Below are 18,799 nucleotides of genomic sequence, written 5' to 3'. Positions count from 1 at the left end.
CAAATAGCCAACATAGTTTGGAAGAAGAACTAAATCAAGAACTTTACTACCCAGCTTCAAGACTTACTATAAAGCTATACTCAGTAATTAAGACAGCATGGTATTAGCAAAAGCAGAGACCAGTAGATCAATGGCACATAATAGGGAGTCCAGAAATAGACCCATACAAATATAAATCAACTGATTTTTGACAAAGGAGTAAAGCCAACTCAATGGAGAAAGGTTTGTCTTTTTAACAAACGGTCTGGAAAAATTGGACATTCATATACAAAAAAAGAAAGTTCATATACACAGAACTTATATCTTTCAAAAAACTTCACATAAAATGGATCATAGACCTAAATGTAAATTACAAAACTATGCAACTTCTAGAAGATAACATAGGAGAAAATCTAGGTGACCTTGAGTTTGGAAATGAATTTTTAGTTATAACACCAAAAGCATGGTCTATTAAAGAAAATTTTGGTGAGCTGAACTTCATTAAAATTTAAAACATCTGCTCTGTGGAAGACTATTAAGAGAATGAAAAGACAAGCCATAGACAGAGAAAATATTTGCAAAACACATACCTGATAAAGTATTTGTATCCAAAATATACAAAGAACTCTTGAAACTCAACAATGAGAAAACAAACAACCCAATCTAAAAATTGGCAAAAAATTTGAACAGACACCCCACCAAAGAAGATATATAGTTGCCAAATAAGCATATGAAAAGATGCTCAACATCATATGTCATGAGGAAACTGCGAATTAAAATGAAATACTGCTACACACCTATTAGAGTGGCTAAAATCCAAAATACTGACACCACCAAATGCTGACAAGAATGTGGAGAAACAGGAATTCTCTTTCATTGCTGGTGGGAATGCAAAATGGCACAGCTATCACACTGTCTTCCAAAGAGGCAGTACCATTTTGTACCCTGACTAATACAGACTGTTTGGCAATTTCTTACAAAGCTAAACATAGTCTTACTATATGCTCCCATAACCATGCTCCTGGGTATTTACTCAATTGAGTTGAAAATTTATGTCCACATGAAAACTTGCACTTGAATGTTCATAACATCTTTTTTTGTTGTTATTGTTCATAGCATCTTTAGCCATGATTTCCCCAAACTTGAAGCAACTAAGATATCCTTCAATGGGTGAATAGTTAAGCAAACTGTGGTACATTCCTATGATGGAATGCCATTCAGCAAAGAAAAGAAAGAAATCAGCTATCAAGCCCAAAGAGACATGGAGCAATCTTAAAAGCACATTGCTAAATGAAAGAAGCCAATCTTGTAAAAGCTACATACTATATGATTCCAACTATATGACATTCTGAAAAGGTAAAACGAGACATTAGAAAGATCTGTGGTTACCAGGGATTACGGGGAGGAAGAGATGGATGAATAGGTGAAACCCAGGGGATTTTTAGGGCAGGGAAACTATTCTTTATGATAATGTAATGCTGGATAGATGACATTATGCACTTATCAACCCTGTAGAAATGGACAACATAGAGTGACATTAATATTAACTAAGGGCCTAGCTAACTGAAATGTACATTGGACTTGGCCCAATGGATAGGGCTCTGTCTACCACGTGGGAGGTCCGCGGTTCAAACCCCGGGCCTCCTTGACCCGTGTGCAGCTGGCCCATGCGCAGTGCTGATGCGCGCAGAGTGCCATGCCACACAGGGGTGCCCCCCGTGTAGGGGAGCCCCACGTGCAAGGAGTGTGCCCTGTAAGGAGAGCTGCCCAGTGTGAAAGAAAGTGCAGCCTGCCCAAGAATGGCGCCGCACACACAGAGAGCTGACGTAGCAAGATGATGCAACAAAAAGAAACACAGATTCCCGTGCTACTGACAACAACAGAAGCAGACAAAGAAGAACACACAGCAAATGGACACAAAGAACAGATAACTGGGGGGGGGGGGGGGGAGGGAAGAGAATTAATAAAAATAAATCTTTAAAATATATATATATATAAAAGTGGCCATGGTGGCTGCTGGGGGTAGGGAGTGGGAGTAAGAGATGTGATGTGGGGGCATTTTCGGGGGTTGGAATTGTCCTGGGTGGTGCTGCAGGGACAGTTACTGGACATTGTATGTCCTCCCATGGCCCACTGGGTGGACTGTGGGAGAATGTGGTCTATGGTGTGAACCATTGACCATGAGGTGCAGCGGTGCTCAGAGATGTATTCACCAAGTGCAATGAATGTCTCATGATGATGGAGGAGGTTGTTGTTATGGGGGAAGGAGTGGGGTGAGGGGGGTGGGGGGTATATGGGGACCTCATATTTTTTTAATGCGACATTAAAAAAATAAAGACAAAAAATAAAAATAAAAAAAACTAAAGAGTATCTTTTCCCACTAATGTATATGTTCATAGATACTTTAGAAAGAATGTGTCAGAAAAAAACTCCACAAAATATGCATGTGGAAAGAAAATTCAAAATATGGTATTCACCCAATATACAAATATGCAGATTCAAATCCTAAACATCAAGACAAAAATGTAAACTGTCAATAAAGATGTTTTAATATCATATAAAAAATATATATATATACTATACAAATGCAAGATAAGATGTTATGACAGGGAAATCTGTGTGTATATTGGGGAGGTAGGCATATGGGCACTCTGTACTATCTGTCCAATTTTTCAGTAAATCCAAAACTGTTAAAAAAAAATTAAGTGGTAGAGAGGGTGCAGCTCAGTGGTTGAGCACCTGCTTCACATGAACGAAGTCCCAGGTTTATTCCCAGTACCTTCTAAAAAATTTTTTTAAAAAGTGTGCTTAATTTTAAAAACTGCTTATAGAGCACCTGGCATGTGTTAAGTCCTCAACAAATAACATTAGCTGGCATTAGTGTCAATCACTGGCAGTCATGTTGAGAAGCAGCACACTAGAGAAGAGTTAGAAGACATGCATCTGCATCCAGGCTCTGCACGGACTCCCTGGGAGCCATCAGAGGTGGCCCAACCTGCCTCATCCTCATTTCCTCAACTCTAAATTGTGGAAAACAGAAATTCCTTCCCATAGTGTTGTTGTTGCAAGCATTCAGCAGGCATGTTGTGTAAAGTAAATGTGTATGCACATGCTGGAGTGAATGACAGAGGAGAGGCAGCTTGGGGGGAGCTCTAACAAGCAGCAACCACCCTTACTGACCTAAGACCAGGCACCAATTCGTCTTACCAAACCCAGCTTTGCCCAACAAATCTTAGAAAAACCTCTGTTCCAGAAGTAGACTATTGGGTCCGGGGAGACATTTTGGAATTGGCACGGTAATCGGCAGTTACTTGCATCGTCACATGCCTGCGACTGCTGTCACTTTACAAGGTGGCACTGGACTCAGATGTGGGACCCCATACCTGCTCTGCCTTCCACTACCTGTGTGGGCTCTTCACCTCTCAGAGCCTTCGTTTCTGCCTCCATAAATGGGACTGTGGCAGAAAGACCAAGCTCACTGGGAGTGTGGGCATTCAGTGAATGAGTGGATTTGAGACTGTTTTGTAATCTGGAAAGCAGATATACATGTAAGGAACTATGAGGGTGGTTTTTTTAAAAAAAAAAAAGATTCCTAAATCCTTACAATCACCCCAGGTGGCTGTTATCGGACCCGTTTGAAAGGAAAGGGAGGCTCCCGGATGAAGTGCCCATCTCAGGGCTTCCAGGCTGGAAGGATATTGGAACCAGTGGTTGCCATCACCCAAGCTTTTCCCACAATGCTGAAACCTGCTGCTATTTCTGCAGGATCCAAGGATGGTAAGTAACAAGTGCAAGAAAAGGGAAAGCCTAACTGAAAAAGAATTCAGCTTTTTTCCCCCTACGTCACATACTTTTTTGGGGAGGACTAGGACGAGAGAGTGGGCAGAGATCCTGTTCTCCTCACCCTGAAGGTGCCAGAAAGAATGACTGAGAACAGGCACTTGCCGACAGAGGGGCTGTGTGAGGGAAGGCACAGCTCCTGTCGCACTCCTGAAGGGGAAACGTAATTACCTAAAATGCAGCCTGCGCCTTAGCAGGCCCCGACGATAAGTGTCTGCGCAAAGAAGAGGGTGAGCTGGCATTTCTGTTGGCTCGCTCGCTTTTATTAAAAATAATTCTGACGCCAACTATTTTGTAAGCATGTAGGGCACACATCCAGAGAGGCCCATCTGACTGCAAGATAATTTCAAGGCTGAAGAATGTCGTTTGTGCCAGACATATCATGCGAGGCGCTGCGTGAAACCTGCCTAGTTATACGCGGCCGCATATATTTCAGAGGAGAGGGTGCAATCCATGTATATGTATAAGTGAGGCTTTGCTAAACATTCCAAGTAAAAATACTTTTAAATATTTCAGTACATCGTTAACTAAATACATTTCAATTGGGGCTCATTCCAGCTGATGAAAATAAAGGAAAGTCAGTGGATTTGCATAAGTCGACTGAGGAAATTTGGTGAGAGACTTGGAAATAAGACTCAAACCGCCATGAAATCAGCTGATTATCAGGGTCTGATTCCACCTGGGTGGGTATTTAGTCCCCCGTCCACTGACAAATGCTTATGGCACACCTACTATGTTCCAGACAGTAGGGAAGCCAAGGTGACCGTGGCTGAAACAGCTCTGCTTCAGGGAGGGGAGTCCAGATTCAGGAGCAGATGCCATTCACTTGTTTCACAGTATTTGCTTAGTGTTGTCAAGGAAAAGTACTGGATGCTGGGGGAGCAAATGGGAAAGGGCCCTGGCCCAGCTTGAGGCCTAACGAAGGCTCCAGTTTCTGGCAGAGGAAAATGCCCCGAGGTGGGGGGACGTGGAAGGTGGGGACTGCTCTGGCTAGAGGGTGGGAGTGTGGGAGTATGGGAGCAGCAAAGGGAAAGGTGGCTGCACAGGCCCTCTGTCATTCAGATGCTCTCATCCTAGAGTTGGAATCACAAGACCAGTGACTGCAAGCTGCTGCGGTTGGCTCCAAGTTGAAATGTCCTGCAGAGGCAGGATTAGAATCCACCAGAGACAGCCAAAGGCAGCCAGCACCCACCCACCCAGAAGGAGACTAATGTGAGAGGGGCCAGTGGGCCTGAGAGTCTGGGGCGGCCTGTGGCTCTTGGTTTCCTCCTCCCCGCAGCCCTGGGGCCAGTAGCGCTGCAGTTCCTGCTGCCCCATCCTGAGATGCCTTCTCTAGCCGGATGCACACCTTCCTTGCTGCACCATTTCCCTTGAGTTAGACATGTGGGTTTCTCTTCCCAACCCAACAATCCAACAATGTGATGTAAGATAACCAGGTGTGAAGGGTGGGCAGCCAGGCAGGGGATGGTGCACCTGCCAGAGGCAGGCAAAGGAAGTCCTGGAGGGAAAGGAGAGGAGGACCTGGCATTTTGTTGGAAAGTGAGGGAGAGTCAGTTGCCACCACAGCCCATCTTTCTCACTAGGTTGTGAGCTTCTGGAGGCAGGCGCTTCTTCCCATCTCCTTCCCCAACGCCAGGGGACCTGGTATGAGGAGGTGCCCAGGACACGCTTGCTGAGGAACGTGTGCAGTGTTAGCAACGTGATAACAGTAGGAGCGGCTCCCGCTTAGCAGGCATTCCCTATGGCACACACGGCACTGAGCGCTCTCCCTGCATCATTTCAGCTCATCCCTGTCCATCTTTCTTTGAGCACGGCACTATGATGATGGCCACTTTACAGACACCAAACAGGAGGCTTAGAGGAAGCATGTCTGAGGCCACAGAACTAGCAAGTTATCAAATCCAGATTTGAATCTTGGTTTGTCTGATTCCAGAGTCTGTGCTCTCAGCCACTGTGATATACTGCCAGTCAAACCAAGGCAGGTCCAGAAGGGGGCACGGAGCCCAGGAGTTCATTAAAGGGTGGAAGAACTGTTTCTTATTTTGGTCAGAGTCGGCAGAATATGTCAAACATTAAGCCACAACATTCTTAGATTTCCTTCTGCGAACAAGGGATGTGTGTTTGTGTGTGTATGAAGCAACACAGCAACACACACATGTGAAGGGAAAATGGGGAAGGGGGCTGGGAAAGTCTCCCAATCCATTTTCTCTTACTTTGCAATCATGATTCCATTGGTTATTGGGAGGGACCTTTAGCTTATATCTTAAAACAGCAAAGCATCTGGCTGCAAAGAGAACAGAACAGTCAAGCTTCAGAAGCCTCCAGATGTCAGTCTTGTGTTGAATGGACAACATGCCCAGGTGCTAGGCTAAAACTTTCCCTTTGCAAGTGAAACGTTTTTCTCTCATAGGTGATGCTAGTTGCCTTTTATCGACTTTTACTGCCTAATCTTGATGCTGTCCTTATCTGTAAACGTAGAGAACTGAAATTCCACTCTGGAAAGAGTTAAGAGGCAAAGTCTCAATGATAAGAAAAAGCTCATGAGTGCAGTTTACGTGAAATAAGCCCATCTTCTCTGACAATTAAATTTGTTTCTTCATTTGATTCTGGGCAACAAGAGGACTACTACACTCCTGTTTTGCTGATAGCACCCTCATTTAGATTTCTGTGTTCTGCTGGAAATTCTACAGTTGGAAATTAAAATTCCAACACAATTTTTAAAAAAAACAAAAAGTGACAATTACGTTGGCATGCTGGAGAGTATAAGATTGTGTATTACTAAATTCTATCAAGCTCCTGAACAGTCACTGATGGTTCTAACAGAGAGGAAGACAAGCCTATTTAGGGACCCATGAGCCCAGGATGCAAGATGAGGGTTCCTTGGGTGGAGAGAGGCTGCAAAAGAGGCTGCTGTTGGGAGAGAACCATGTGTCAGATGTAGGTTATTGTCAAGGTCTTAGTACTTGGTTGGGTGGTGAGTTTGTGGATGTTTATTCCACTATTAAAAATAACTGAAAAACTCACTAAATGAAAGCAGATTATGCCTGGACCAATGATGAAAGTGTTTCATGAACCAAGAATTATGACTAGTCCAATTCTATGCACCTGAGGTCCCCAAAAAAAACAAAACACCCAATGAATAAAAACAAGCCTGTTTAAAAGGGTGGTCTGAATTTAGCTTGATTTTTTTTTCTCGCCCTTTTTTTTTTTTGAGGTACTGGGAGCCAGGGATGGAACTCAGGACCTTATATATGGGGAGCCAGTGTTCAACACTGAGTCGCATCAGCTTCCCTGAGTTGGTTTTTCAATTGTTTTGCTTGCTGTTTGTTTTTTGTTTTTTTCAGAAGGAACTGGGAACCAAACCTGGGACTTCCCATGTAGGAGGTGGATGCTCAACCACTTGAGCCACATCTGCTCCCCTCACCAATCTTTCTAAATTTTTAAAAAAGATTTTATTTATTTATTTATCCCCACCCCTTCCCCCTTGTTGTTTGTGCTCACTGTCTGCCCTCTGTGTCCATTCATTGCATGCTCTTTGTGTCTGCTCATCTTTGCTTTAGGAGGCGCCAGAAACCAAATCTAGGACTTCCTATGTGGGAGAGAGGCACTTAATCCTCTGAGCTACCTCCGCTCCCTGTTTTGTTGTGTCTCTCATTGTGTTTCCTTGCTGCGTCAGCTCGCTGCACCAGCCCATCGTGCAGCTTACTGTCTTGCTCATCTTCTGCAGAAGGCACTGGAAACTGAACCTGGGGAACCTCCCATGTGGTAGGTGGGACCTCAATTGCTTGAGTCACATCTGCTTCCCAATAATCATTTTAAACACCACGTGCAACTCCTTCAGGTTATCTTTGGTCACAAGGGGTCAAGCATCAGGGATCTGGTGACCCCCTTTGGTGGGCATTAAAGTCCTATTAGAGTAGAAGGAAGGTCTGGGCCAGCTTCAGGAAAGGAGACACTGTGTTGGCACTTTGAAACAACTGGCACTGGGTGGAGGTTGTGATCTTATCCAGATGGGCGTCAAGGAGAGGTTAGGGAGATCCCGTCAACAAGCCAGCAATTACGGTAAGCCATGGTTCTTACACCCCACATTCTCCGATTTGGAGGTGCAAGGAATTTTTGACTTGGGCATTATGTGCTCATCTAACATTCTTGTGAAATGCTTTTGCACATTCTGGGCCATGTGCCAGGCCCTCCGGGACACAGAACACATAGCGGGTGCCCTTTCTGGGCCCCACGCTGTGCTCGGTGCTTTGTAAGCATTCTCTCGCTTAAGCCTCACAGCAGATTCCGTTTGCGCAGACCCAGTTCCCTGGGCTTTCCCCATGATTGCTCCAGTCATACCCTATTGCAACTGTTGAGACACTGGAAGTAATGGAGAGGGCATGGACTCTAAAATCGGACTGTTCTCGGTTCACATCCAGGTGCCCCCATAACACTTGGCACATCTGTTTAATTTCTCTTCTTTAAGCCTCAGTTTGCTCATCTGTCAAGTGATGAGTGTTGTGTTAGAATTGAATGAGATAGTCATAATGAGTATTTTTTACTACTGTCACATAATAAATGTTCAGTATATGGTCATCTGTTTTACTTTGTTTTTTCTTAAGAGAGCAGTATCTCTAAATATCTAAATATAATATCTATAAGTATCTAAATATCTTCATATCCCCACAGGGTCCTACACCTGGAAAAGTATACATTTCTTGTTTGTTGAATGAATGAATGAATGAGTGAATGAGTGCATGTTCTTTGAGAAGGAGAACCAAGTTCCCTCACTCTTCAGAGGCTTATCAGTCCCACAGCAGCTCTGACATGTCTCCTGACATGATGCCCACACCACTGGCCAGGACTTAACTGTGCCTGGGAGCACTGAGAATTCCTGGGCTCTGCATCACGGAGGGAAGGAAGGTTCAGACATTCTGATCTTTCTGCTGACACTTGTCAAAAGGAAGGATCACCACCCAACCACAAATTTCTCCTTTTACTGTCCGATAGTTTTCTGAATGGTCCTCAGAATGTGGCTGGCTCCAGATGCTCCTTCTTGAGGCTCAGTGATGTCTGATCAGCCTTCCCAGGAGGCAAGAACTGGTCCAGGCTTGCACCCAGCTGTGAGACAGCGGTGGACTCAAACCATGGCCACAGATGGCTGCACATTCCTGACCTTTCTGCTCAGCCCCCACTTCCTAAACATCCCAGTCCCTCTTATTGACTTTCAGGGGAGATGAAAACAGGAGCACAAGCTCCAAGGATGAAGGAAGGGAGCCAGGAGCTTGGACAAGGCACCACTTCCCACTCCAGGGTTATCCTTCCAGCAGGCCCTGTGTTCAGTGAGTTGAACTTTTGCCTTCCTGCTGTCCTCACGAGGCTCTCCCCCGCTCCACTCAAATGATCAAGCATGTTTGGTGTGGCCCAGAATTGGGGACAGAGCCCTGGGCCAAGAGGCAGGAGGCTTAGATTCAAATCTGGTCTTTGCTACTCACTGTGGGATTCTAGACAAGTCACTTTTGCTCTCGGGGTCTCAATCTCATCTGTAAAACGGGACTACTATTACCCATCTTGAAAGCCTAGTGTGAGAAGGAGCAGTGATACAGGAACACATGGGGTCACCTTAAAATTGCAGTTGTGGAATACTATTTCACCGTGAAAAGGAATGAAGTGCTGATGCATGTGACAACACAGATGACCCTTGAAGACTTCATATTGAGTGAAATAAGTCAGACACAAAAGGACAAATATTGTATGATCTCACTGATAAGAAATAATAAGAATAAGCAAATTCATAGAGTCAGAAGCTAGAATATAGGCCATCAGGGTTGGGGTGGGATGAGGAATGAGGAGTTAATGCTTAAATCATACAGAGTTTCTATTTAGGTAGATGGAAAAGTTTTGGTAATGGATGGTGGTGATAGTAGCACAGCACTGTGAATATAATTAATAGCACTGAATTAGATATTCGAATGTGGTTAAAAGGGAAAAGGTTAGTTACTAGAATAAAAATTTTTTAAACCCATAGGACTCTACAACACAAATAGTGAACCCTAATGTAAACCATGAACTGTAGTTAATAGTACAATTACAAAAATGTTCTTTCATAAATTGTAACAAATATACCACACACGAATGCAAGGTGTTAATAATAGGGTTATTAATCTGTATTTTATGCGTGCTTTTTCTGTAAACCCACAACTTCTTCAATAAAAATTTAAAAATTAAAAAAAAAATTGCAGTTATTACTAACAGTTATTCTTTCACATATTCAGGGGCTGAGGTGTGGCGAAAGGGCTGGAGGAGCCCCGCCCAGGATTCACTCGACTGTATGTGCTAAAAATAAGTATTTTTCTCATCTTCTCAGCTTGGTCAGCAGAATGGGGAGACACCGGCAAACCCCACACCCCACAAAACCTCGCCGGAGCCAGTATTGCGGACAGCGCCTGCAGATTCCACTTACAGGGAGCAATTTAAGAGGCAAACAAAACATGAAAAGCTACTCAGAATTAACAATGGGCCAGATGGTAATGCTAGTTTGAAGCAATAAAACATGATAAATAGCTTCCTGCCGCCACTCCTGATCAATTTCAATATTTAATAATTCCGCTGCCACCCCCACCCCCTCATCTGGCCCCCTCCGCAGGCTCCTGTGACGACTCCCTGCATTCAACAACCAGAGCAAACACTTCTTCACTTTCTGAAGGCGTCAGCAGAAAGTGCTGGAGCTCGACTGTCACATGAGCACTCTCGGTCCTCGAAATGATAATTAATCTGCCTACTTCTCCTGAAGACCCTCCATCTCAAGCCTCTCCTGGTTGCCAGGCGAGCCTGAAACGGAGCTGCCAACTGCAGAAGTGCGATAGAAGCATAGATGTGCTCGCCTTGTTAGTTCAACGAGTATCGATGTTCCCTGCGTTTTGCTTTTGAATTAGAAAAAAGAAGGAGGGGGGGGGCGTTAGGGAGCTGCTGGGCCTTCATCTGACAACAGACCAGTTAGAAGGATAAAGCAACACGGAAGTGATATGTGGTAGAGCTTATCCACCTCCCAAGCCTCCGAGCCTCAGTTTCCTCCTCCGTTCAATAAATGGAGATAATCATACCCGCGTCCCTGGAGAATTCCGGCGAGGCCGGCACACGCGGGAAACGCCGGCAGCCAGTAGCCTCCTTACGGCTCCGGGCACCTGCCAGCAACAGCGCTGCCGCCTGCAGGACGGCCTGCGCCAGGGGCCTGCCGCATCCCCGAGGTCAGGACGCCCCAGCCCCGCGGGCCCCGGGGACCAGGCGGGATCCGGCAGGGGCGCGTCCGCCGGGTACCCCTGCCCGAGGGCGTCCTCACGGGCTCCAGGATGGCGGGACCTGGCTGGAAGCTCCCCGCCGCCAGACGGGCCCTCCCGCAGCACCCTCGGCCGTGATGCCCGCCGCTAGGATGAACTGCCTTGCGCGGTCCGTGAGAAAGACACTTCCTAAGCTTTTGCATCCCCTCGCACCTGAGACCTCCCGGCGGCTCTGGAGAGCAGGAATTGTCAGGACCATCTCACAGACTGTGAAGACTGGGTGGGGAAAAGACTCCTCGAGCGCATGTCCATAGGAAACAGTATACAGGCCGTCCTGAGCTGAGTTCACGTCCTCGCCACGAGTCCCGGGGAGAAAACTGCTCCCTGAGGGACCCCTCCTCTGTGCAGCCCTTCAAAGGGAGGCAGCTGAGTGGAAGGGGACACAGAGGCGCCAGGGTGCTGGCTCACCACCTACTGACCTGCGATCTCAGCCACCTGAGCTGCGGTTTACTCGTCTGTGAAATGAGAGTGATAATGTCTACCGCACTGGCTCACGGGGGCATTTAATGAGGGAATATGCATGAAAGTACTTTGTAATTTTGTGATGAGCTCTACAAATGTCAGTTATGGTTATATTACTTTTTAGAAAAACTCCCTCTGTGAGGAAAGAGATCTGAAACTCATCCACCCGAAGGTGAATTCTTCCAACAGAAGGCAGCACCCGTCACCAGCCCGGCATAACCTAGAGAATCAAGATCAATTTTTTTTGTGTATGGTATTGATGGCCTGGGTGGTACCTGCAATCTCATCTCTGTTCCTCTCACTTTTTTTTTTTTTTTTGTTCCAGCCAACTGGAGCTACTTGGGGTGCCTGAGCTCAACTGCTTTTAAGGTGCATCCATGCCTGGGCTGGGCAGTGCCCCTTGTAGAGGTGCCCTTCCCAGCCCTGCTCATCTACATATCCCACTTATTCTTCCAAAGCCACTGCAGCCAGCCCTTCTCCAAGAAGTTTTTCTTGACCCTTCCTTAACTAGGAGCTGCTCCTTTGGGGTCCTCCAGAGTCTCTATGTGTGTCCGTCCATCCTAGCATGACTCACACTATGCTAGAGTTGTTTTCTGACTTGCCTCTCCTCCTCCCCCAACTCTACCCTGAGCTTCTTCAGGACAAGAACCCAGTGCTGGGTGGTGGACTTGGCCCAGTGGTTAGGGCGTCCGTCTACCACATGGGAGGTCCGCGGTTCAAACCTGGGGCCTCCTTGACCCATATGGAGCTGGCCCATGTGCAGTGCTGATACACGCAAGGAGTGCCCTGCCAAGCAGGGGTGTCCCCCGTGTAGGGGAGCCCCACACGCAAGGAGTGCGCCCCGTAAGGAGAGCCGCCCAGCGCAAAAGGAAGTGCAGCCTGCCCAAGAATGGTGCCGCACATACGGAGAGCTGACACAACAAGATGAAGCAACAACAACATAAAAGAAACACAGATTTCTGTGCTGCTGACAACAACAGAAGCAGACAAAGAAGACACAGCAAATAGACACAGAGAACAGACAACCGGGGTGGGGGTGGGGGGAAGGGGAGAGAAATAAATAAATAAATAAGTCTTAAAAAAAAAAAGAACCCAGTGCTATTCACTCCAGGCTATATGCTCAGTAAATACCTTTTGAGGGAATGAATAATTAATGGAGCATTCCCCGTATAAAGGGAATCAAAACCTTAAGCAAAGATAAGGAATTCTAATGGTGGAACTAGAATTTGGGCGGGTACAGCCTTGGTGGAGACAGTGCCTCAGAATTCAAGTTCAGCTCAATCCCTGGATGGGATATGCACCCCCCCCCCAAGCCACCTTGACCTTAAACAAGAAAGAATGGAAAACGTAACACCTATCCCTGTCAGGACTCCCATCAGGGCATGGTGGCAGCCAGTGGTACCTGAATCCCGTTGGTCCAGGGTCATGGAATTCCATCTCCTTGTGATGTCAATGTAGAGAATATCCACTGCAGCCATGGACAAGCTGCTGCTGCTGAGCTTGCAGTTCCTGCCAAAGACAGGAGACGGGTTAATGCGAGCTTGAAGCCACCCTGTTCTTCCTTTCATGCCTGTGCTTGGGCTGTGTTCCCTGCCCGAAATGCCCTCACTTCCCACAGTTGGAACTAGGGAAGGGTTTGCAGCGGAGAATGGTCAAAGGAAAGGCTGAAAAGAAGAGTTGAGTTTCAGTCATATGAGTTAAAATGGTTAATACGGTTAATAGGAATCTGATGGGCTATAAAGAAAATGTCTTGAGTTGAATCCTGGCCTTGTCACTTAGAAGCTGTGTGGTCTCAGGCCATTTTTACCTTTCTGAGTCTCAGTTTCCTCATCTACAAATGGGTAGTTTTTCAGTCACTGTGAGTCAGGCTGTCCTTACACGAGCCAGTTTAGGTCCCTGCTTGCTACGAAAAGAATGCTACATTTTAACAATACACCTATGCATATGTCTTCACCTCTGTATCGATGAATCTCTTGGAGAAAGAAGAAGAGCAGGGCTCACTGCTGCCTTCTGCCAGTATCTGCTCAGAGGATCCGATGATACCAGCGCATCACAGATCAAAGCCATTACTGCTGTCCAGAGCAATTCCCCACTAGGAATGCCCACCAGAGGAGTCTGTGTACACACAGGGGTTCCAGGCTTTTGCACTTCACTTATCTTTTCATCTGTCACCCGAAAATTTTTACATGGGCCCTGAATCAGCCACATTAAGCCTAGGAATTATGGAGCAACAGAGCACAGGCCAGGTCCATGGCCCATGGGCTGCGGCAGCATGGGAGAGGCTCACCATGCTCTTACTGTAGGAGCATCACCTGGAAACAAGCTGAGGAGCAAAGGGGTGGGCCTCTGAGCTGAGGCTGTTCCCCTTGTTTAAGTGCAAGGAGCAGGCCAGAGTCACCAGGTCTTCAGTCTGATGTCCGCAATGGTTCTCCCTGTCCTCCAAGCCCCAGAATGGGCCTTTAGAATTGTCCCTCCTATTTTGTTTGGTCTGGAAATGTGGGGAGGCAGCTTGGTACACAGAAAAGATCATGCCTTTGGGCATAGAACAGGCTGGGATTTAAATCCTGGCTCTGTTCCTCTCCAGTTAGGTGATTTTGGGCAATTTACTAGAACCTTCCAGGCCTTTATGTCTGGTCTTAAAAATAAAGAGAATGATCCCACCCACGTGGGTGAGTGCAGATGAGATGAGTTCATGCATGCCAAGGACGTGGCACGGGGCCTGCACATGGTAGCCCATGATAAGTGTTAGTTCCCTTCCCCATCTCTCTCCCCGCTTCCCTTTCTTTTTTCCACAGACAGAACCAACGTGGCCCCCGAGGCTGCCTCTGCCTGATCTTTCAGCAAGTAACGAAATGAGGCTCACCAGTCAGTGTCTGGGTCCAAGGGCTCAGCTCTCTGTTCAGACTAGAGGTAGCTCCTGTTTATCCAGGCGCACTGCCTTCTTGAGTAGATCATGCTGGAAGGTGAGTCCCAAGGCAGGCTGGGTTTGATCTTAGAGACTGGATGCTAGACCTCTGGGCCAGCTGTCAACTTGCCAAGCTAGAGCAGGCTGAACTACATTCAATGCGCCTTCAACTTTGCAGTGTGTCCACATTCACTGCCCTAGCTAACGATAAAGTGCTTCTTTGATTTCCCATTCCTCATCGCCCCTTGTATGAATAGCTCCTTTAGGAACCTCACAGTGAGGGGCTGATTGACAAGCAGGATTTGGACATTCCAGAGTCCCCTCTTCAAACCCATGCACACCCCTAACTATGGGGTTGGGAGGGTGCCTACCGCGGTGCCCAGGGGAGGCTGGTGCTCCTTGCGTGCGAGCACACGCGCTCGCTCCCTCGCTCCCCACTGCCTTCCCAGGCCATCAATTTGCCTCCTGCTCCCTCCTGGGCTCCTGCTCCATATTTCAATCACAAGTCAACGTGGCAGACTTCAAAGCACACCAGCGCACAGTTATTGAGCCCTAGTGACAACATGTCAAACGACGCAGAGCTTTTCACGTTACCTGTCACCACGATGGCTATCTCTATTGGGTCCTGCTGGGGACGATGCTTTAGTCTCTCCCAAGGTATTCTAACCACCTGCACTGCTAATTTGCACAGCTTTATTAGGAAAGCCCACAGATTTTCTCTAATTATTGTATCAGTGTCCTCTGGACCGCCTGTTCCCCCAGCAGACAGAAGTTCTGCCTGTCTTGCTCCATGGGTTAATGGAGTATAAAAAGGGAAGCCTAACTGACCACTGGTATATAGTTACCTGCTTTCTGACAGGTAGAAAATGGAAGTGTCAAACCTTTAGCAGGCCACGTAATTTACCAAAGCGAATTCTCCATTTATCCCTTTTCCAAGATAACTCATCCTCCCTAGTGACAACTGCAAATACAGAAAATTGCATCATCTGCTACCAGGGCAGGGGACGTAGGGATCCAGGCTGGCTGCGGTAGATAGGAAATGCTTCAAGGAATTTTGATCCTGTAAGCATTTCTGGGGCACCGTCTGTGTGCCATGCTCTTTCCTGCCTATTCACTCTCTGAATCTTTATAACCACTTGATGAGGTTGGTATTCTTAGCCCCATTTCGATGAGAAGTAAACCGAGGCTCAAGAGAAGGGATGTGACCTGTCCAAGATCACATAGCTGGGATTCACCTCTAGTCCTTGCCTGGATGATACAGTAGGGGGTTGGGGAGCTTTGGGGGAGAACTGGGGTGAGAGCTCTTTCCAGGGCCACAGGAAAGAACCCTGGATTCCGGACACGAAGTCTCAGGCCAGGGAGTGCAGTAGGCTGGAGCCTCTAGGGAGCACCTTTTGGGAAGCTTTGTGATATAAGGCTGAGGGGGGGGAGGCAACCGGGGTTACTTGGAAACAGTTTCTCCCATGCTTGTCCCTCTGGCCACTGTGCATTCTCAACCAACTCAACAGGGAATGATTCTGAGAGTCAAGACTTTGGAATGAATTTTTCATATGTCCATCCGCTCAATACAGAATTTATTTTGTGTCCATGGCATGTAGGCAGTATTCCTGGACCAGTAAGGGACACAGAGCTCAGTCTGCCTTGAGTACCACTCTCGGTGGGTGTAAGTGATCTTACATTCCAGGGTAAAATGTAAAACCTTGGTAGCTCTTAATCATTGAGAGCAGTTTCCCCTTATACCCTGGGATGCAGTTTTTCAACCTATTAATGAGTGGAAGGACAAATTTTTCAGTGAAACAGAAGTCTTAGAAATATGGTAACATGAGAAGCCAGGAATATTCCTAAAACAGAATAGGCTAGAAACACACATAGAAAAAAATAAGCCTTGTAGTCAAATAAAAAGTGAGTTTAGAAATTTGAATCTTAACTTTGCTGTGTGCTTTTGAGCAAGCCACTGAACTCTCTGCATCTAAATTTCATCTGTCTAATGAGAACAAGCTTGCTCACCATACAAGGCTATCTTAAGGACCAGCTCAGTGCCTGGCACATATGAGGAAGCAGCAAATGACAGCAGCTTTCATCCTTCCTCCATGATATAAAATCAGTTTGAAGAAATGCTTTTTTCAGAATCAAAGGAATTTACACACATATGATAGGTGAAAATGACAAATCATTCAAGTTCATTAGAAGCCCACGTGTAGAAAGATCTGAAACGCTCATCTCCATTTCCTCTTCAGAGCTACTGACGTCTCGTGGGAAATTTAGAAACCAACTTTTTCCAGGCCATAAAATCCTATTTATAGAATTTCTTTTGTGTTCATCCTTCTCTGTGTAGAAAAGAAGCTTATATTTTCCTGGGGATGCTTTAATTTGAAAGCTAACAAATGATCAATATTTGTTTTAAAAAAAGAGAGAGAGACAAAATAAAGCTATCCAAACATCTAGGGGGAGAAAAATACTCCAGTTTAAAACATATCTCTTTTTAGAAACGGGGGATTTTCAAAGACACTGAAGAGTTAATGACAGAGGGTGAGCAAGACTTCTTGCACTTCTATTCCAGAACATTCTATCACACAGTATTGCCTTTCAGAAAAGAAAATCCCCCCACGGCTACCCATTAGAAAGCATATTAATATCTCTTTATAAGGAAAGGGAGTCAATGGGGGTAAAAAGGGAGAAAAAACTATTCTCTGATTTAAAAGGAGATCCAGGATCTGAAGCCACAAAAGGCATAAGCAGGGATCTCAAAGTGAAATTGCATGAAGTGGAAGCTCAAGGCAGAGAAGCTGCCTCTAGTTCCTAGAAACAAACTGGTTTTGGCAAACTGCTTAATCCTTAGGCTCCGGAAAATGCAGCATGTGCAAACTGATGTCAATTTCTGAGGTAGGATACATTTGGAAAAAGTGTTCTTAGTGGATTACATAGGATGCTCCCAAATTAATAATCCAATGGAAGGAGAATAACGAAAATGCATTTCCCTCAAAGAAAGCTGTCAAACTGAAGAATCAATCAGATACTTTCTATTTCTCAGAGAAGCCTCCACACCCTAGCAATTATTAAAAAAAAAAAGTAAGAAGAGGAGCTTAATTCATGGTAATATGTGCCACTCTTATGTGCCTCCTGAGAAAATGGCACGAAAAGCTGGTTAGATAGAGAGTTAAGACTAGATGAGAGAATGGCAGTTCATTATTTCTTGGTTTTGGTGGAAAAGAAAAAGAGAAAATGGCCAGACTGGCATTAGCATAATTCACTCCTGAAACTGCTGATCTATGCAACACATTATGAGAGATGGACACTGAAAATACATTCAAATGGAATGTTTATTATTTTTTCCCCTCCAGTTCTCTTTAAGGAATTTGAAGAGAAAGAGTGGGTAGCAGAGACAAAAGCCAAGTTCAACTTCTGCTGTTTGTGTGGGAGCTCTGAAAAGAGTGTATATCTAGCCAGCGAATATGTCTCTTGCCCTGAGCGCCAGAGGAGGGCACTTGGTGTGATTTAACATATGACATAAATATTATTAATTTATAATGAAGAAACGTTTAAACCAAAGTGGAAAGGAGAGAGAGCATTGTTGTTAGCAAGAGAAAATGCTTGCTTTTAATTTAGCCAGCAAGACTGAACATACGCAGATGAATCTACAAGCAGAGAATATCTTTTACGATTAAGTTGCTGTTGGGATCTCTCGGCACATTTTAAAAGGAAAAATCTATTAACAGTTGCACAATATTTTCTCCATTTCTTCCCGCATCCTTAATTACTGAAGACATTTGTTGGGTGGGTGGGGAGGGAGGGGAGAGAGGCTCATTGTCTGAGTCTGTCTGCTCCCGTTACCTGTTCCCCACCTGAAGACATCGTGCTCAGTTCTCAGACTCACGATTGCCCCCTCAAAAATGCTTGGGCCACAGATTGGGAATGATGGCTGTAAGACCTAATAGTCTCTAACATCACAGAAATCGTTTATTTATGCAAATGCCTTTAATGATAGAGAACAAAGGAGTGGAAAAATCATGAAGCCTATCATATATAGACAGATTTGCGGCTATGTTTTTGACATTAGTCAGTTCCAGTCGTCGAACATTTTAGGACTCGTCTTTCCTAAAACTGTTCTTAATTCTTTTTTCACTTCAAGACTGTGTATTGTGAAGACTGTGAACACAGCAGTCTTCTTAGTATGTACCACCTTCCCCTCTACCAGAGCTCAAACCCTCGTGGGCTGTATGGGACAGACACGCTTTGTTTGAACCACAGTGTTTAAAAACTATTTTTGAATTGCCAACATTTACATACAGTACTG

The 18,799-nt window shown here is 45.7% G+C and overlaps 1 protein-coding gene across 1 annotated transcript in view; it reads right to left on the bottom strand.

The window, feature by feature from the left end:
* The window catches only part of TTLL11 (tubulin tyrosine ligase like 11), a 259,912-nt gene that overhangs the window by 36,622 nt on the left and 204,491 nt on the right, over nt 1–18,799 (bottom strand). The window contains exon 8 of the mRNA XM_004453912.3: nt 13,003–13,109. Coding sequence (XP_004453969.2) covers nt 13,003–13,109 — 107 coding nt within the window. The remainder of the gene's footprint in view (nt 1–13,002; nt 13,110–18,799) is intronic.

The sequence above is a fragment of the Dasypus novemcinctus genome, chromosome 8 (genome assembly GCF_030445035.2).
Source record: "Dasypus novemcinctus isolate mDasNov1 chromosome 8, mDasNov1.1.hap2, whole genome shotgun sequence".
NCBI lineage: Eukaryota > Metazoa > Chordata > Mammalia > Cingulata > Dasypodidae > Dasypus > Dasypus novemcinctus.
This window is presented reverse-complemented; position numbering and strand designations above follow the sequence as displayed.